This window comes from Hermetia illucens, chromosome 1, assembly GCF_905115235.1.
Source record: "Hermetia illucens chromosome 1, iHerIll2.2.curated.20191125, whole genome shotgun sequence".
Taxonomy (NCBI): Eukaryota; Metazoa; Arthropoda; class Insecta; order Diptera; family Stratiomyidae; genus Hermetia; species Hermetia illucens.
This window is the reverse complement of record NC_051849.1, coordinates 52581857-52603481: the sequence shown is the minus strand read 5'-3', so window position 1 is coordinate 52603481 and position 21625 is coordinate 52581857. Positions and strand designations below refer to the sequence as shown.

General features: G+C 41.8%; 1 protein-coding gene across 7 annotated transcripts in view; it reads right to left on the bottom strand.

Annotated features, from left to right (window-relative positions):
• LOC119647112 (potassium voltage-gated channel subfamily KQT member 2) overlaps positions 1-21625 on the bottom strand; it is a 1176525-nt gene that overhangs the window by 95993 nt on the left and 1058907 nt on the right. For all 7 annotated transcript variants that reach the window (XM_038047893.1, XM_038047892.1, XM_038047894.1 and 4 more), the window contains 2 exons: positions 17255-17442; positions 16606-16650 (listed from right to left, as the gene is read on the bottom strand). In XM_038047893.1, the coding sequence (XP_037903821.1) occupies positions 16606-16650; positions 17255-17442 (233 nt within the window). The remainder of the gene's footprint in view (positions 1-16605; positions 16651-17254; positions 17443-21625) is intronic.

The following is a 21625-nucleotide window of genomic DNA, read 5'->3' as shown; positions in this document are numbered from 1 at the left end:
TGAATTGGATTCGCATAACAATTGGGTTTTGTGGTGATCGTGTAACAGCCAACAACATGTGCACGATTTATGATGTTTAGTTGATTGAATGTTGGATTAATTTTATATTGGTTTGTTTTTGGTTTGTTCGGATTTTATTATTATTGAAGTTGAATTTTCAAAAGTACATTGGCAATAGGCGCAGATTGATATGCAAACAATTAGCAAAAAGAAAAGAAAAACTTATTTCAATTTTATATTCTCGGTAATAGTATTTTGAAGATAATAAATATAAAGAGAATTTTTCTCTTTATTTTAGTTTGTGAATTACAAATATCAACTTATGCAATAAGATTGTTATTTAGGAAAAGAACAACAAGAAATACATTAACTAAAGACCAAGAAATATTAGTATGGAATGGTAAAATGAAACAAGTTGAAATATTAAAATAGTTTTCTTTGAAAACTTTTGGTAATTTAAAATATCTAATTCCTTTAGATGAAAGCAATTTGCAGATGGCCTCCGTTCTTAAATTGTAACCGGCCTGTATTGAATAGAATGCCTGACTTTTGTAATTTAATTCAACGTTTACTGTAACAATCCTTGATGAATGCAACAATGGGAAATACGTTACAAAGGGGTTAAGCTTTCAAAATGCATCTAAATTACTTTAAATGAAGGGAGATTCATTGGCAAAAAGGTCGATGAAAAGTTTCAAGTGAAAAATGTTAATTAAAATGAATTTTCAAATAATTAGATAACACAAATCTACTATAATGTTATAAATCCTAAATAGTTAAGAATTTAGGATAAATAAATATAGATATTTATGAAACCTCGCATTTTAGTTGTTACACACAATTAAATGAGGGAGAATGAAAACAGTACACTTCCAAAATTACCTTTTCGGGATATTTTCAATCAATAGTTTTATTACTAATTCTTAGAGTTTTAATAGCCTCTTTTTGTGGTCAATGTGTAGTTGGAGAGGTGAGGATTTAAACTTTAAAAATATTTTTTTTCCAAAATGGCTAGTTTTAGAATTGTACTGTTAAACACGTTAGAAAAGTAAAAATTAGAAATTAAATTATAATTGAAAATAAAACGAATTAAAATATGTTCAAAGACAATAACAATACTCTGCTTTGTGGGTGCATACAGGGCACACAACATTTATTTTCACACCAAAATCTAAAGAAATGCTTAGAGTGAAAATTTCCAGGAGAAAATCGTCAGAAGGTCACACAGTTTTTCTTGGTTTTAATTTTTTTTATACACTGGGAGCAACTCGTGCTGGGAACCAATTAAATATTTTGCCACAGACAGTACAGATACAATTGAACTCAATAAACTAACATAAGCCGAAAGCGGCGGTGAAAATGCCCAACAAAAAGTTATCTATACATAAAAATTTGAAGGAAATTTACATCTCACTTTTCAGGAAATGAAGGGAAATGTAAAGTAAGAAAAATTGCATGGAAATTTGCAGATTGGCTAGGCTGTGTTGCACACTATAATAGTAATTAATAGTTTCTTTTTAATTTGATTGGAAATGACCAACCTTTCGGTAGCTGATGGATATCGTCGTGCCAGAAGGTATATCTTTTGGCCACGGAAGCTTTGTTTTGCATACATACATATATGGATACAACCGGGCGGTATGGAGGGTGTTTAACACACAAATTTCATATTTTTATTATCAATTTTTTTTTATTTTTGATTCGTTGGTTGTTGTGGTGGATTCCCAATAAAAGTAAAGGATATCATTAAAGACAATTGTTCGGCACTTGAAGGTTTGTATTTTAAATATATATTTTTTTATCAAAAATATTTAAATTAATCTTAAATATTTGCAAATGAAAACGGAATAAATATAATAACTAAAAAATTTTAATTCCAAAATCATTTTCTCCATTTGTGCTCAAATTATGAGTGTTTCCGAGTGAAATTAATGGAAATGAAAGTATTCGAATGATTGTTGTACTTTTATGAGCTGCATTGGTTTCAGGTCGATATAGAGTAAAGTTAAGTAATGAGATCCTTCGACGGTTACAAGCGATAACTGGGTAAGTCTATTCTCACTCAAATTAAGATGAGTTGGTTTATGATTAATTGCAGCGGTCCTGCTGTGTGTGCAACTTCTGAAGGTCCATCAAATCCATTCGTTGGGAATTTCAATTTCAGACCATTTCATCGAATGCCGCAAGGGGGGGTTAGCGTGTAATATGTATCTCAGGGAAGTTTGAAAATTCGGCACTACAATCCCCAAAACAGGTACAGCCCTACTACCAAATTCTACTCTCATTTCCATGCAGGTACCCACAACACAACAGCGGACGAGAGAGGCTGAATGGCGAGTACTTTGAGCCATAAAACAGAGATGGCCCGATTGGCCCTCCACATTAAGAGCTGTGCGGAGGCTGACAATCTGTTCAGAGTGTAGTATTGTTTGGGAAACTGAAACTGAACCTCAGATTGGATATAAAATACAATGACGACTACGGCAACGGAGAAGGGACTACGTGTTTGTAACCTGCAACGTTTGCTTCCTCTTCAGAACTGGCGCTCTTAGAGCACCCATCGAACAAGTCAAAAAGTACAAGATAGATGTCTTGGCGGTTCAACAATCGAAATTATTGCACAGTGCAGGAATTTGACTCTCGGATGCATTCATTTTTAACAGCAGAATAACATTGGAAATACAAGAATCCGATATACAGTTTGTCGTCACCAAAAGTTTCTTTCACAACGCCATGGACCAGTCAATAAAAAAATTGGTGCGCATCGAGTGAAAATCTAATTTCTCAATGTTTGGCTAATCTACGTATACATTTCAGCAGAAAACAAGGACGATTCAGTAAAAACGAATTCTATAGTACTCGGAGACTTCGACACAAAGATCGGAGAGGAGCTGGTCCAGCTATCAGGTTTGATATTAAAAAGCTTCAAAATGAAAAAAATGGAATCGAAATATGTTGCAACATTAGAAGAGCAAATCTTGCGGATGTCGAACCAAAGCCGTTAGCAAATTTACAAGGTTGTAGTGAAAACCATCGGACAAGCACTTTGGTTTGAAAGAAATTAATGGTTTGATGAAGAGTGCCAGCAATCTATCGATGGGAAAGGGTTCAAGCAGTGCACTGTAGGATAGACTGACGGGGAATATAACTCCCTGGGGCCAACCTATTTCTCTCTGAGAGTGAGCTGTCTCTCCTCTAGGGTGATATGTGGCTTTACAGCGGCCAAGCTTCTCGTCTACTAAGACCATTAGTGAGTCGTGATAGCCATATCCTGTAGGATGTGACTCTATTATTAACAAAACGCTACGGATCTAAACACCCTCCCCATCTATCCAAGATGTCATGCGAACCGTGCCCATTGAGTAGTTCGCGGTCGTGACTGTATTCGAACGGAGGCTCACCAATACCTGGTCCTTAGTGAGTAGGTTCGACCGTACCGTGCTACGGGAGACTATGGAATGGTGGACCTCCTAACCCCCTTACTGGTGGGAATCAAATGAGTACTCTTATGAAAATAAAAAGAATTACAACCAAATGAGTGGGACTCCGTATCGCACACAAACTGGTCAACTAGGCGGAGACACGATAGAGTGGGAGCCAGGTGATTACACACAAAAAGGGAGAAGCTGGGACGTAAAGTAGTGGATCTAAGGTCAACGTTGGCTTACTGCGAGCACAACAACCAACAAAGACCACTGCTCAGAAAGCAGGGACAAGCAAAAGCACGTTTGAAATCAATATATCAGACGTCAGGAAAGAGAGAGACGTCAGTGCGTAGGTGCTAAATGGTACTTATCGGCGTTATGTGAAGGAAAGTTTGAAACCAGAAGATGCCCTTGAAAAGGCTCAGCAAAGACTTAAGCCATTCTTATCGTAGCCAAGAAAGCGAAGAACAACGGAGATAGGCCCAAAAGTCCAAACCTAAATTTAAGAGGGGAGTAAACCGTTATAAAGGGGGGAATCATGAAACCCTTCGTTAGCTATATTAGTGCGGTCAAGGCATTCGACTGGCCATACTGTCAAAAACCTTTCCCGAGCAAATATTCACTCGTAAGGAGCAGGAAACTATCGAAAACCTTGTCGTCAGGCAGATGTGCAAGGGGTGGACTGCGAGCTTGCGTTTACTGGGATACGCTTTCAACCAAGTGACATACTGGTGGACTGCATGACGGACGCCACTGCACAGTGGTTTAGGACTATAGTTCCTAAATTGCCAGGCTGGGAAGGACCAGAACTGTCAACATGTGCTGGGGATGATATAGTAGGAGCACATATGGTGTGTTTCTTTCTCAATCCTCAGCAATAGAGGCGGAAGATCCTATTGGCTTCTAAATCGCTCAGAATGAGGATATTCATACGCGATTATAGAGAGTCTTCAGAAGCAAGGTGGAGGGCAAGGGTAGAAGCCTCACGATCGGGGCGGATGACCGTTCCCTGGAGGCAATTAAACGTTGGAGTTGCCATATCAAAAGCCGAGGAAAGACACCTCAGAGGAGGTGGAAAACTTACTGAGGTCCCCGAACGAATCCCGCAAGCCGCAGAGGCGGAGAGGACTAGAAGGAGAGGAGGAAGCTTGCAGGTAATTTGGGACTCCTCTTGCGAGAAAACAAGAGTTTCCACCATCCTTAAAAGTGATTAAAAATATATGTCTTTCAGAGTTCCTGATCGGGGACCTTTTCGCTATCCAAGTCTCACTTGAAGCCTCGAGGACTACTCAAGAAGCAATCGTGGCATTGGGCTGCTTCCCAGGAGATGACTTCAGGAACCCACCGGAGCTACTCGTTAGACTTGTGAGCTATTGTGAGATGAGGGCATTCCAAATTCTCCTCGGCTGCGATGCCAATGACCATCACGAAGTCTGGGGAAACAGCGACATCAATCGAAGAGGTCAGTTCTTTCTCGCATTTATTCTTCGCAATAAGTTAGAAACTCTTCAACCTGGCAAAACAAACCAGAGACCGCTCCAGTTACAAAAATGCACCGACTGCGTATTGCAACGTGATCAGTGAAGCAAAACGGAACAGCTTCAGAGGATTCTGAAAAGGGATCGAACAAACCCGAGAAGCAACCAGGCTACACAAAGCAAGACTATTGTCTTGTCTTTTGACTGTCTGAAGAAGGAGGACGGGACATTTGTCGAGAATGAGAACAGAGTACACTTGCTTCTCAGAATTTATTTCCAGGGGTCCCACGGCGGAAGGCAATAACTTTCTGCCTAACACCCTAACAAAGAATAAAAGAGGAAGAAAGGAGAACTGGAAACTAACAGAAGAGATATGCTCAGAAGCTAGGGTAAGGTGGGCAATGGGAATTTTTGAACCACTGAAATCACCCGCAGTAGACGGTATCTTCTCAGCACTAATCCAGAGAGCACTAAATATCCTCTTAGAGCCTCTTTTAAGGGTGGTACGGGCAGCATAGCCCTGGGATATATACCAATGGTATGGAGGCGGGTAAGAGTGGTCTTTACTCCGAAAGTGGGTAAAAAGGATACTTTTCACCGTAAATCTTTCAGACCAATTTGACTAACATGGTTCGTACTCAAAATGATGGAGAAGATCGTAGCCAGCTATATTAGAACTAAGGTTCTAATGCATAATTCCCTACATCAGTGTCAACACGCTTACAGGACGGTCAACTGTAACTGCTCTGTATCGGCTAACGGATGTATTACGGGACAATAGAAACAAAGGAAATAAGCACTGTGTGCGTTTTTGGATATCGAAGGAGCATTTGATAACACATTGCATACGGTGATGCCCTGATCCTCAAGGGAATGGGAGGCACCATGACTTTCTGGATGGGTAAAGTGTTAGTAGGTAGACAAATAGAAGTACTGACAAATACAAATTCTATAGCGATGAATACTACTCAAGGTTATCCACAGGGCGGGATACTATCGCCGCTTATGTGGATTAGTGAACGAACTCCTGGACGAGCTAATAAATACTGGTTTTAGTTTGTAGGGATAAATGTGAGAATTAACGGTTACTTGTGACTGGAGGAGGTAAGCGCTACCGCGTATCAATCCAGTCATAGCCACAATAGTCTACTATTCACTTGGAAGCGTAAGCTTGATACCTGAGAGTCAAAGGTTTACATGGCGTGAAGGTGAAATGGAATTAGGTTAGACCAGATCCATAGCAGAAAAAAAAATGGGGTTGAACCCCGAAGATATGATTTTGGATATAAACTGCAATAGTAAGGCCACCTATGAGGCGGTAATCTGGGCAAAAAGATCTTAACTAAGCACACAAGCCAGGGAGTTACACAAATTCTAAAAACTGGCTTGCGTGTGTATCAGTGGGACAATCAGGACATGACCAACGGCATCCCTTCTGGGATTAACTCTTCTCCATCGGCACATACAGATGCAGACAAATACAAATATAAGCAAGACGGGGAGCTAGGTGGTGCGCCGAATTATTGATACTAAGGGACAACAGGTTTTACTTCGATCAGGAGCTGGCAAATGATTATTTGGTACAATGACGGATTCCTCAAAGCAGAGGGAGAGAGTGTTGAGGTCATTGGACCAAGGACGTGTATTTGGAGCCAATGGGTAAGCACACTAGTATATTCCAGGTGGAAATATAAGCAAGAGACAGTTCTGCTTCCATTAATCTCCAAAGGAACAACAGGCGGCAGAACATTTCTATTCTGACCGACAGCTAAGCGGCGATTAAGGCACTTAAGCCTAACTAGGTGAAGTCTAACTGGTATGGGAATGCTTTGAGAGACTGAATACGCTCGACTCGTTCAACAAGGTCTGGATATCCTGGGTTCCGGGCCATGTTGTAATGGAGGACAATGAGGCAGCAAACGAAGTGCCCAGGAAGGGAGCAGGGATGCCTTTACACGAGCCAGAACCCTTATGTGAAATCGAAGACGGGTTCATGACTATCACATTAAAAAAAGAAAAGGAACGGCGGAGAGAACTATATATTGGGCGAGCCTACCAGGAGTCGAGCAGTCCAGAGTGCTTATTGGGAGAATAAACCCAAGCACACAAAAGACTCTTTAAATCTCACCAGGAAGAATATCCGAATCATAGTGAGAACTCCCACTGGTGATTGCTAACTAAACTAAGGACTAAGGAAGCTAGAGATATTTACGAACACTGCTTGCATATTCTGATCGGAGTATATCGAAACCTTTATACATATTTTTTGCTGAGGATGCTGGGAGTCCTGAGTCCGCAACCACTTAGTGACGGAACGAACCACTTGGGGAGCAACTTACTCCCTCTTTTGTAGATCCTGCGCAGCGTCTGATGAGTTGTCTCTGCCCTGGACGAAACCGTCAGTCAAATTTTTGCTTTTTTTGTAAACTTGGGTTTAACTCAAAAAAGAGGAGTTTGGTTTTCCCAGTGTCCTCCTCTGCCAAACTAGCAGAAGGCGAATCGTACCGCCTTCAAGCGCAAGATGCGATCTAGCAGCAAAACAACGGCTCGGACGCGAAGTTAAACTTGTAATTAGGGAAATAGCACCAGCCGTCAGATGGAGCACGAACTGCGAGACCCTTGAGCAACGTGGTGATGGTGGTGTGTTCGAGTGTTGAGAGGCGGAGGTGTGTTCCAGTGTTGAGGCCAGAATGTCGGAGATGGCCCTTGAACATATATAAGAAATGTTCGATGGCCGATTCTTAAACAAAATTTTAGTTTAACCTCGGCCGGCTTAGGCCTAAAATTTTACAAGGTCGTTTTGTGGTCGTTATAATTCATACACATGGCGTGTTTTTGAATTGATACAAGGGAGCAAATACTACCTTGTAACCATTTCGGTCACGCTGCTGCCAGTGCAGAGGTGAGGCAGCGTCTGATGGGCTACCCCTGCCCTGGACGAAACCGCAAGTCATAAATATTACAATTTATTCCACAGCTCAATTGGGATAGAGCATGTATCCTCACTAGGAAGACCCTGCATGCTTTTCTGTGTCCGAATCTGAGTTCTAGCAATGTAAACGTGGTATAACTGTAGCAGCTGCGAGCGGAGAACGTGTATATTACCGCAGTTTACATGCTTGACTATTGATTAACTCTGAAAGAAGAACTGCTACATTTGACGGCTCTAACGCGAATCCAAGGCATATGCTCTCGGGTAACTCGACAATCAATGAAAGAGCCGAGTCCTGTGACGATTGGGAGGAGGTCCTTAATATTACTCCAGTTTTTGGCATCAGAACGGCTCATTACAGCACTAATTGGGCTCCTTGCAGCGGCCACTGATACCTGACCAGAGATTCTTTTGAAATCATAGTTGGATGCTCTTCAGTCTAAATTTGGCTGTAAAAATTTGCAACCCTTGCAGATACCTTAGAAAGATCGACTAGGGGAAGTTTGATTAAGTTATCAAGAGGAAACTCCTTGGTGGGCAAATTGGTAATTTTAGTACGACAGAGGATCTAGAGTTAAAGTATGGGGCTCTGGAAAAGGCATTTGAAAACGGCCTTCAAAGTCTCTTATCCCGTTAAACACAGCAAGAAGATACTGCCATCTCACCCCTCTCACCTCAAAGGCACTACACGAGGTAATTAGCACGGCACACTAGAAGGAATAAACCCTACCTGCCTCCCTGGATATAATCTTATGTATTAGATAGTATCCATCTAAGAATTAAGATAATCCAGTCTAAACTGGTAGGTAGCCACTTGACCAGATCTGTGAGTAGATTGCGCCCCAGGGTGGCACCGTCTTTTCGTTGATTTGGTTGATAGTGATGAACGAAATTCTACGCGTATTGGGCAGAAGCAGGGTGAAGGTGGTCGCGTATGCCGACGACTTGGTGATATTGGTGTCAGGGGTGCTTCTGTCTGTTATGAGGATATGTTAGGAAAGGTGCGGCATTGGTGTGCAAGATGGCTTAAATTTAACCAAAATAGAGCAAGTGCTATTAACCACCAAGACGAGGGTAGCAGAACTCCAATATCCGCAGTTAAATGAACAAAGATGGGCTCTTTCATCTAATGTAAAACATGCTGTGAACTTGGATCCTAAGTTAATGGTCCAACCATTGTAAGGAAATTGGGTCTTCGGCCGAGGATAGTTCTCTGGCTGTACACAACCCTAATTCGCCTCATCCTAACGTATCGTTCTATTGTGTTGGGCTAAGCGCTGAACAAGAGGTACAACAGAACGAAGTTTAATAGAATTCCAAGAACCGTGTGTACAGGTGCTGCTAGGGCTCTGGAATTGTGCCTAGCAGATTCTTTCAAAGTACTCGCGTAGCTCCACACCAGGACCTCCACATTAAATACACTGGGGTGTGCAGTGCTGTTCAACTATGTGAGTCTGGGTGTCTGAGCGTTCCCAATTGACTATGGCACACGTAAGCGGAGCTTGATGAGGAATTTTGTTGTAAACCTTCCAATCAGGGTAGAGTACATGAACGGCATGGTTATTGGCATCCAACAGTGCCTATTTTGATTTAGAAAAGCCAACAAACAGCCATAGTGTCAAAGCTTTGTACAAGACAATGGTCCTGCAGCTCCTCACGTACTCCTTGGAGATTTTGATCTTTGCGAAAAAAATTAAGAACTCGTAGCCGCTTGCGCGTGGGGAAGCCTCCGAAGAATTTTTGGCCCCGTATAAGAGGATGGACGAATTATATTATATGAGCAATCCTTACGACCGTTTATTTGTGACTGAGAAGTTAGCGATGGGCGGGTCGCTTAATTTTTATGGATGTCTACGGTAGGAAAACAATCGGCGCAGACGTTGGTTCAGATGAAGCGATGGCGAAGTGATACCGAATTGTTGGATCTGGTGGCGAAATCGGCCTGGAGCTCCTGACTAAGGCAGGCCAACATTGGATTGCTTTTTCTTCTTAGGGAGGCTGCAGCCAATTTTAAGCCAACTTGACTCAGCTTACCTTAGTTACTTCCAATGATCACCAATATTCGTTTATGTATGGACAAGAATACTCATATATATTTTCGCGTGTGGCATTTTTGTTTGAGTGGAAATTTACCCGGTTTTCTTTCTGTAGATCTTTAACTGTAATATGTGAAAATGGGTGATTGTTTTCACTGAAATTGGCTTGAGTGGTTCTGGAGATAGTAGTGTAGTGTACATTATCAGAACTGTCTTATAAATGCTAGTAAAACTGCTCTCCAAATAGAGGCAATGTCGAAAAGGGCAAGAAAGTAGATAAAATGAAACAAGTGAAATAATGCGTTTGAAATTTAGTGTTAAACCTACGTTCAGTCTCTGATTTACTTTTACATTCTGAAGTTAAATGTATGAATGTATAAAATTTACCAATGGAGGTTAGTACAGGCGTGCGGAGCCCCTGAACCATAGGTAGAGAAAATCTAACACTAATGCACCTTACATTCAACCACTTGAAGTTCCTTCGAAGTCTTAAGGAAAGGGCTAGGTAAGTTTTATCTTCCAAAAACAACCGGGTGACCGATCGGAGACGAAAAAACATTGGTTTTCTGATAAACATCTTGAAAGTTTCTAGAAAAATCATTCTCCTGAAACTTGAATGAGCCAAACGTTAGTCGCTTCCCAACTTTCCACTTGAGCTCAACTTTAATTCAACCCCTGGAAACCGAGATAATATGTGATGGAAAATAAGATGCAATGGTAAGATTTGAGGTCGTTGCGTGACCTATAAAATATTCGGCTCAACCACGAAAAACGCTTCTTCATGGTTACGATTGCCTCAAGTGAGAAGAAATGTCTCCATAACAAGCTCGTCAACGAAAAAACATGGTTAATTGCCAGATCGGTACAAATGCTTGGACGCTCGTTTCTATTAGCCAAAAGATAAAAAGAGAAGGCCTGGGATAGGCAACAGTCAAGACACAAGGTTGGCAAGGGTACCTCGAACAGGTATCAATTAAAGTAATTTCTCATCTAACATTTCCAAAAGATTCGCCGAAATTCAAAGCAAGTCTACCAGCAATGTTGGATGTTGGAGAATTCATCAAACCAATGAAGTCGGGAAGAAAGATCCGCTCACATTATAGCCAAACTCGGAAAAGCGAAAAGTTGAAACCAACCATTTTGGCCAATCTTCAATTGGAGTTGAAGGAGAAATTAATTAAAGGGGAATTGAGAATAATATACCAATGGCAAGGGAACAGAACGTTTTCAATAAGGAAGAAAATGAAAACTAACTGACACCCGGCCGCTAAAGGGACAAAAGAGGTTACTTAAGACGGACATTCAAGACCGGGATGCACTTTCATTATATTGACTAGCGATATAACATACATATCGTAATATTATCAATTCAATTCTTACACGAGGAAACCTAGTGGCAGTAGATGTGAATCCGGTATCGGGCCGCAGCTGATGGTTACAGTAAGCTGTGCTGTCATGTGCTAGTCAACAACTTCCGACAGGATCATCATAAGTGTGCGGCACTACGCATCAATGGAGATTACCGATACCGATGTTCAGGAGAGGTTTCCTAAAAACGATAGATAGATAGAGTCGGCGGCAGTGGAAGAAGATGAAGTACCTGAAGAATGAGGACATGGACGTGGCTACACCAATCGGTGCGGTAATGTCCAGAGAAATCGGATGTAAGGAAGGAGAATCTTCGACGGAAGTTGGAAACAAACTGGCAACCCCGGTGAGACCTACACTGCACCTACCATACTCCTCTGCCAGCGGTAATGCCGAAGAAGCGTTGGACCAACACATCTGTGGTGTGGCTTTATTGTGCTTCGTACCAGGGCCTACATTCGCGCGTCCAGAGGGAATTAGGGTTGGTATGCCGGGAGATGATCAAATCAGTGAGGGAGATCTCAACGAAGTTAGTCTGAACCCATATGAATACGGACACGAAAGGGGGAAAGAAGAGAACTTATCCGTAATATGCAGCCTTATTTCTGATCGCTGGCATAGGAGTTTCCTCCAAAGATGGCAAAACATTAGAAGGATAATTTAGCATCCCCCGAGAATTCCATTGGAATAAAATGCTGGGGCCTGGAATGAAGCCAAGATGTATCAATCAAGCCTTTCGCGCTCTTCCATTTGGAGTGCGTTGATGAGGCTGCCTTACAGTGGCTCCAGCAGGTAATCCTAGCTTTGAGTTCTGGCGGTCGCGTTCATTATCGTAGATACGGGCATGGACTTCTGACACTAGAGGGTAAAGTTCATAAATGTCAGGAAGGACTAATCTACAAACCTCCACGTTTCAGTTTGGTATTCCAACTGGGGCAAAAGAATCTGCAGGTCCAAGTGGACAGTTACCACATGATAATAATAATCGTTGGCGCAACAATCCATATTGGATAAGGGCCTTGAAGCGTGTTAGAGCACCTCATTCAAGACCGTAACGGTACACTACAGTACACTGTAAGAGGCAATGTGGTCGGCATTCCGCTCGGCCGAGATTATTACCTTGATTTGACTCAAGTACTGATATTCGACATCCAGGGAACGATTACAAATCCCTCTGCTACCAGTGAGATTTTAACCACGACCTTCCGCTACAGCAGCCCAGCGCTCTAACCACTTGATCCATCCGGACCGCATGATGCTCCACTTTTTCGACGATAGATTGGCATTCAACCATATCATATGTAGAGCATCATCTCCATTTTCGGTACGAAGAACAATGACTCCTTTCGAGCATACTGTGCGCTCTTGGAAGTACACCGGTGAGATGCATGGAATGCGGAGGATTGGTGCTTAGTGCAACCATTGCGACACGTAAATTTTGCAAGGTGAGCATCGCGAAAGTGGTTGTTACCAATGAAAAGCCATACAGTCCTTTGAATTCTTCAAACCGCCTGGCATGGATAGCATCTTTCCAGCAATGCTAAAGGAGGGTACAGAGCACTTAGAGCGACTGTTAAGAAATATTTTGCAATGGCATGTCTTGTTTTGTTCCTCCCTTTGCCTGAAATTCTTCCTGGTAGGTCTGGAGAGATTGGTTGAGCATCACATTCATGGGAAGGCACACTCACTAAATGAAAATCAACAAGCTTACCAACGTGGGAAGTCCTGTGAGTCTGCTTTTCATTCTTTGGTATTAAATATATAGGGTGCAACTCTGAAAGGTGAGTACGTGATGCGAGTGTTCGTGGACATTGAAGGGGCGTTTGACTGTGCGCCTTTCCAAAAACTTTATGTTGCCGTAAGAGCGCATGGAATTGATAATACTTTCATTAAGTGCATCTATGCTATGCTAACGCGGTGATTTTTGTGCCCTCAAGTGGGTGTCGATCGCTACCTAACAGGAGAAGCAACAAAAGGCTATCTCTAAGGAGCTGTGCTGTCACCACTTCTATGGAGTATGCTGATCGATTCACTATCATGCGAACTGCAAAATTTGCCAATACACGATCAGGTTTATGCCAATGACGTGGCTGTGCTTGTTATTGATCGGGATCCTGGAACGGTGTGTAGAAATATACAACGTGCCGCTAATTTGATTCACAGTTGATGCGTCAGGCATACAGTTCATTCAAATAAAACCACGGTGGTATTACTTTCAAAAAGGAGAAAATTGAATGAGCTTTGCCTGCCAGAGATGGGGTTTACAACTCTTCCACTCTCCAAAGAAGTGTGATATCTGGAGTCACGCTAGATAAAAGACTTCTTTGGAAAAAACATGTAGAGGTAAAGTTGAAAGGAGTTCTCACAGATTGTGGGTTGTGTAAAAGAATCTTTCCCTCGACACAGGGACTCAGGCCTCATGTGATAATGTAGATTATATGTTTGCTATCATTAGGCTGATAGTCGCTTATGCATTCGCGGCGGGTTAAGGTGAGGCGACAATTTTAACTGTAAACTAGCAGCAATGTAAAAAACTGTCTGTCGTTACTCAATTGGCAACCCCTGGATATATTCATTCAAAACACGGCAATGAATGCAACTCATAGACTAATTCGCTTAGATATATGGGGAAACAACTACTCTGGGTACCTGGTTAGGAGTAGAGGGAAATGAAATCTCGTATACTTTAGTAAAAGAGGGTTCAATTTTCTCCCATACAGGGACCGAAACCAGCAATTGGAGTATCAGTAGCTAAAGTTGTCTTCATAAAGTGGAAACAACCTTCCCATATTGACAGGTGGCTGAGCCTAAAGACAAAGCAAACTTTTCCTGGGAGAGCCTAGTATACATACCGCAAAGTTCGTCCGCCAAACGTACCCAGCTCTTCCTCTTTCTCTATTATCGCTTCGAATTTAGTTTTTCTATTTTCCATGGAATTCGTACCAGTGCACTGTGCCGAAATAGTCAGGAGCGGGTATATATGTGTTTGGGAACAAGGCCTCTACTCAGGTTTTTAGAGGTGTCACCTACGTTAAGCTAATCCCGGACTTCACGAGGCACTTTCTCAAGACTACTACCTAGGATGTAGGTATAATGCCAGCTAGGAGGTTAGAACTACTTCCTTGGTATCGCGAGCGACCCCTTGGTGATCGAAGGCTACCACTAGTTGGTAAAAAAGCTTCGCATTATGCTGTGGCAATATTTAAAAGTAACTTTAGTCCTCCCGGGGCTCGGAGTTTGTCGACCAATTATATGGCTTGAAACTAGGGGCTCTACAAAAGTCTCTTGAAAACTATTGGAATTTACGGAAGAATTTTCAGAATAAAGCCCCAAAGGCACGGATGCCGAGTTGTGAAACGAGTGATTCAATAAAATATTCGATGGAATTGAGATACTTTTAAGTTAACCAAGTGTTTCTCCTATCTAGAGTTAAAAATCACAACCGATAACAGCTATGACGATGAAATCCGCGTACGGTTGTTTGTTACCAACAGAGCCTATGTCAGTTTATAAAAACTGTTTCGCTCGAAACGTCTCACCATAGGATCAAAGCTCTTACTGTACAAGACAATGATCTTGCCAGTCCTTATGTATTCCTCGGAGACCTTAGCAAGAAACAATTGCGAATCCTTGGCCGCATTCGAGAGAAGAATCCTCCGAAGAATTTTTGGCTCCCTACAGGAGGGTGGTCGATTCTGTAGCCTACATAACGACGAAATCTATGAGCGATTCCACGACCGTCTCATTGGGAGTAAAATCCGGCTCAATAGGTTACGGTGGGCGGGTCACTTAATCCGTATGGATGAGGATGATCTAGCCCGGACAGTCTATAAGGGCAATATCTATGGTAGAAAAAGAAGACGAGGCAGACCTTGCCTGAGATGGAGCGATCGTGTAAGCCAGGATGCCAGACAGCTTTTAGAGATATCGAATTGGTGGACCTCGGGGCGAAATCGGGCTGTCTGGAGTTCCTTATTAAGGGAAGTCTGGACCGAATGCCGGTTGTTGTCCCGTTGATGATGAAGTGTTTTTCATCTATCGAATGATTTTAGATAGCCAAGGCCGAACACTATTGGGGAAGCTAAGAAAAAGATAAGCAGGCAACAAAGAGGACCCATTTCGGTCTGGATTTACAGATTAGAGGACCTTGAAAAATATTCCGCAAGTTAGAAAAGGATAAATGAGTAACATTATTAGACTTTACCTTTTTCCCGAGATTTCTATTTCCATATATGAATCTGATCCTTCCCAATATTTCCTACAATATATGAAGTCAGATTATAAATGAAAAATTATATGCTCTCTGGGCATAATTATCCTGAGCAAATAATCTTGTTTCTAAATTAACAGTTACACAATTTTTGCTTCCAAAGTATTGCGTATATTCCGACAGAACATTCTGCAACTACTTTCTTTTGTCCTGGAGCTCATTATCTAGGTAACTATGAATAATTAATGATAAGTAGGTACTTCTGCAGTTCTAATTCAGGACTATATCTAGGGACACTGTTCAGATAGCCAGCCTTTTGCATGTGACAGGCTTTCGAACATTATCCTCCCCTTTAGTGGCTGCGAAATGTCTCCTGGTGTATTTCACATTCACTCGTCCTGCCTGTGAGGGGCTGTGTCTACTATGGAATCGATGGCCGGCCATGATGGCCAATGAATATTCAGGTAGCCATTAATTAAGCTAATGGGGAAGTAAGGACTACGATAAATGTCGATGTTGAAATAAGTCAAGCCAAATGGGAGGCTGCGAGATGAATGGCCAGGTGACCAAAAGGGAACTGGATCTATTGAGAAAAATCGTCCTCGCTCCTTTCCTGAATGATGTATGAATCTGGACTATTCAAGCAGTTAATGGTCCATTCGGCTTGAATTTTCCGTGATTAATTGCTTATGTGTGGAGACTGAATGTAGTTTTTTAAAGATTTATTCCTAATTTTCTAGGGTGTGCTTTAAAAGGTGATGAAATGAGTTGCCTACTATGAAAAATCATGATATCTTCTCAACTTAAAGATTGTTGTTACAGGAAACTTTTTCAAACCATATCCAATTCAAATTTTGTCCTACACAAACTTACGATTGTATGAAAGTACTGAACAGTATCAAGTAGAAAACATGATGAACTGAAAGAAGATGGAACTGAGGAAAGAAGATAGTGAAATTATGAAGAAAGATATTTCAACTCAAATGTATCTCGTTCATTTCTCATAGTTTGACAAAACTTTATATTTTTTCTGTCGAAAGAGAAAAATGAGCATAGAAAAACGCAATTTGCTTGATACAAAGGCATACAAGAAGTCGAAAAATTTGTGAGCGTAGTATATTAATGAACGTGATTGTATCTTTTACCCAAAATTTACCTATATTCACTTAAATTCTTAATCAATCTATCCCAGTATTCAGAACTAAAAAAAGATACAATAAACATGTCATCAAAATTGTCAGAGGTATCTTTGAAATGAATAAAAGAAATGAATTGTTTAAATTGCGAGATGTGGTCGATGTGATGCGAATAGCGACAAGGTCCGAATTCATGTGGGGAGAAATTTTAGATAAATTGATTTTAGAAGATGAGAAAGATGATCGATTGTGGGGAGGTCAAGGTCGTGTACTTGTTGGTTTTCATAGCCTAACCAGTTTTGGAACTATTTGGTATTGCGTACGTATTAGTAAATGGTTTTTGTATCAATTTATCGCCATTATGATTTTGGATTGATGAGAACTTAGAAATGCAGATAATCAAAACAAATCAAACGTTATCACAACAAATACCAACAAAAACGTATAAACACTCCAGTCATACATAATATATCTAAAGAGCTCTTCAGTATGTATTTTCGCGATGTAGATTTTCGGATTTCCACATTTTCACATTTTCTGCTCTTGAAAGTCAATGGGCGAATTTAAAATTACAAAAAAAAGTAGAACATAAACACAAAAATACATACATATACGAGCAGAATGCTAAAAACATATGAGAATGTTTATTTTAGAGAAAATTATACTTACGAGGGTGGCGGACTAGGAAGAGGCACCTGATGAATTTTCCAGGTCGCTACCGAAACTGAATGCTCGTCGGCGGCATAACAGCGCCACAGTGACTGAATGAGGGTGGCTGCGGGCTGTCGACGTCTTATCATATGTTTTTGTCGTTGTTGCTGTTGTACCTTTAAGGCAAAGCCGCTACCGAGTATTCCCTGAAATGCATTAGATGAAAATGAATATTTGAATGTAAGAGTTGTTATACAGTGGAAGAAGGAAATATATTTATAACATGAATCTTTAGCACAGAAATTTAGGATTTGTTAAAAAACATGGACTGACGATTTCATCAAGGGGAGAGGCAACTCATCAGACGCTGCCTCACCTCTGCCCTAGGAGCAGCGTGACCGAAAGTGGCAACAGGTGGAAAATGCTCCTTTATATAATCGCAAAAACACGACAGTTTGCGGTTAAGCTAGGCTAGAGCTAGATTATTGTTTGGGATATGGGGGATCTTAAGTCCACATCCATATGATGTTGGGCCGGACCAAATAGAGAGCAACTTACTCCCACGATTTTCAGGCCACGGACCCCTCGTTTGGGGCATAACACCTAAGCATTTAAAAACAAGGACTAACGGTTTCATGTTTTTGAATGCTTGTGTGGTATGCCTCAAACGAGGGGTCCGTGAAGAAGAAGGATTTAAAAGCATTCATAGAAGAGAGGAAAAAGAGATTAAGGTTGTATCAAAAACTCTGAACAAAATCCAACTCTTGCCCCTTAGTCAACCGAGTTTGCGGTGCTGTTGTTTGTGTAAAAAAATCTTATGAAAAGTGTATTTTGGAGGTGAAAATCCTTTCAGTGACCCTGCTCCTCGGGTGGTTTTTCATCCACTCAACTCATATCTTCCAGTTCTCCCTTGCACTACCGCAAACTATTACATTGCGTGATGGATTCAGGTTTAGCTAACGTTTCTCTCGTTCATTAATTATGCCTTCTATCCCTGTCCTCTAAGCTTATGTGCAATGCTCACAAGCAAGTTCGCAACTACTTTCCCGCTCGTTAACTTCTTACTCAATGTCACCACCCCTCAACTCAAAATATTCTCCTGGTTAATGCGGGACATAATATATGTCTCTCGTTCACTAATTTCCATTTTCATTGTCTGAGATTGTGCTGCAATTTTATTATCATCAAACTCCAAACTCAACACAAGATGAATACAGGTATTCATAAAGAACCTGGCTTCGAACCCAAGTGAATGAGATCGAGAGACGGACGGTCAATGATATCGCCCATCGTTGGGATAGCTAGGTGAACTGTTCATTTGAACCTCCAGAAGTACCTCTGGTACTTTTCACGTCTTGTGAACAATTAGCTCGAATTTTAATCAATTCCGCTAAATATTTTCAAACATGGGAAATATCGCTTTCTCTTCATTGTTGTCCTCTATCCAAGTCAATAGGAAAGAAGCAAAAGGGCAAACAAAATTGCAAAAATATAGTATATGACTTATATTGGATATCCGACTTAAGGGTCATATTTGACCCAATGATTTGTCACTACTCATATCACCAAATTTCATGTAGTTTCTCCCTAATGACTGCGGATGTTGCTACAATAGCCAAAATTCTTTAGATCCATTCGTTGTGTCCTGGCTATACATTTTTGGGAGCTTTTTTGTATGTATGTTCTTTTATAACTGATTAGTTCTATGTACTACTCCCCTCCCACCGAAGAAGAGGGTTCTCTACTAAGCAACGTAATGCATTTCTTCACATGAAGAGTTTTCTTCGTGGATGTGTTTAGTATCTTGTTCTCTGGTGTCTCTGGTGAACCTCTATAAAGGTTCCTTATTTTTTGATATGAAGACCTTAGTGCTCTAACCTTATTCTCAGGTGGAATAGAATTTTCTGGAAATTACTGATCTTTGCCATTCGAATTAAAACAAAATAACCCTTTCCTCGCCCTCCCGATAGCCTCGGTCTGTTCGTTTATCCATTGTCTGGCGTATCGAACTTTTTTTTATGGGTGGAGGTGGAAAAATTAGAAAGGCGCTGCTGCGCTAGGTTTGCGGCAGTGTGTGGGATTCAGATCCACTAAAAGCACTCCGACTTCTCCGCGCATATCCCCGGAGGATGACTGTGAAGTATTACTTCAAGAGGTTTACACCAGCAAACTAAATCATGTGTTCGTCGTACTTTCCGGGCTCGATTCAGTTCGTGCAGTTTTTTCTGTATGGCAGTTACTGTTGCGTTTATCACGCTCTGATTTGCTACTGACCTCAAAACAAAACGTGATGATTTATACTGTCCCATCTGATACCGGTCTGTGCGACAGCGCGATTGACTTACACTTCCCTGGTTCACTGTGTTATTTAGTACGTACGCCCAGACAGAACCCGCGTATAGCACGATGGATTTCACTACATCTGGTTTTGGTTTTCCAGTATTAGGTATCATTCTTACTAGAGATGAGTTAGCCTTGAGTTAGCCAGGTGCTTCTTGAAGCTCAATTTGACATCGATCACATTACCCTCCTTTAGCGTCATATATTATGTACCACTGCAGGGGCCCCAGTACAGTCCGTTTCGTACCAAAGAAGTCTCTCTGAAAGCTAACTTTCAATTACCCGAGCTAAGGAACCAGGGACACCCAGTTTATCTAATGCGTCTTTAATCCAACTCCAATTGGCCGAGTTAGAGGCATTCCTGACAACCAGCGTCACTACCGCGCAGCATTTACCAGCGGCCGATGCCTCCTGGGCCAGGTCCATGACCATTGCAATGGCATAGACCCTGGACCGGGCTCTGCGGAACCCATACTGCCTCTCCGCTAGACCACCCGCTAGCACGACGAACGGAAGCAGTCTGTTGTATACCACCCTCTCCAACATCAACACAACGAAGATCGAGATATTCTTTCTCCAACTGCCGATGTTCTGGCTTCCCTCTGGCCTTTGGCAGAGCCTCCTCGCTCACAGACACGATGCTCTCAATAGCGAAATTTCTTAGTTCCACCTGTAGTTTGGTTTCCTAATGTGTTGGAACTTGCTGCGCAGCATTGTAGAGTCGTATGCCTCAGTTAATCGTTGACATAACTGGCTCACTCTTTCTAGCGTAATTCTCTTCAGATCGTAACCTCAGGAATGTCTCGGCGTCAGGAATTTCTCTTCCTCGAAAACTCCAGTGTACCACCAAGCTATCCTGTTTTTCCGTTTCTGTTGCTCCTTCTTCTGTCGCCTCCTTCGTTTTTGGTGTCGAGAAAGATTGTATAGTGCTCACTGTAGGTGTAGTGTTCACGCACTCGCCAGACTATCCCTCTCGCCAACGAGGGAGTGAGGTAAGTCAGATCGATGGTTAAGCCCAGCCCTCTGCCTCGGAAGGTGGACACGCATCCAACGTTGGCTAGTACGATGTCCAGTTCCGTGAAGGTTTCAAGCAAGATTTGGCCCCTGGTGCTCGTCACTCGACTTCCCCAGTCTAAGGCCCACATGTCCAAGACGAAGCTGCCTAGCATCTCCTTATATGTATTGTGCTAATGTTACACTAGGAGGAATATAACAACTGTAGATATGGACGCTGTTGACTTTTGCCCTTATAAAGCCGGTTCTTGACAATGCCATTGTTTCTTGGATGGCTTGCGTCCGCATGCCCATATCGCCACGTTTTCCGATGAGTCTTTTACCTATGTAGCATTAACGTAATTTCGGCAGGGTTCATATTACCGCCATGTCCACATTCGACTCTCGAATAGTTTGCGAGAAGTTGAGGTTCATTTGTATCGCTTTGGACCTCAAACTCCTCTGAGACCAACGTGACATTTGGTGCAATCAAATGCAGCGCTGATAATAGCTACTAGTTTCGTCGGAATGTCCATCCTGTGTAGCATAATTCAGGTAGATTCTCCGATTTATCAGGGAAACGCGAATTTGCAATCGCTTTCATCGTGGATAAGGACAGTAAACAAATGCAAATATTATCGACGTCAGACCCATGCATTAAAGGATAGTTTTTAATATATGGTTTATTAACAGTTTAAAGACCAGAAGACGAAGTCAAGGATGATTATGATAGCTTGGAAAGACGATACGACTCATTGCCTCCGAACGACGTCAAGGTATTGGCGACACTTTTAACGTCAAAGTTGGAAATGGCGGGATAAATCGAGGAATGACCGGATGGCAAAGCCACTACGATGTACCAGATGACAACAACCAACACCTCATTGCAAGTAATAGAAATCTAGTTATAAAATCGGCATGCTTTCACACGAGTGTGTTCAAAAAAGGACATGGGCGTTGCCAGATGACATTAACTTCAACCAGGTAGACCACTTTGGCATCACCAAAAGATTGAACAAAATGTATCTCCTACTGTATCTGCCTACAGGTGCCGAA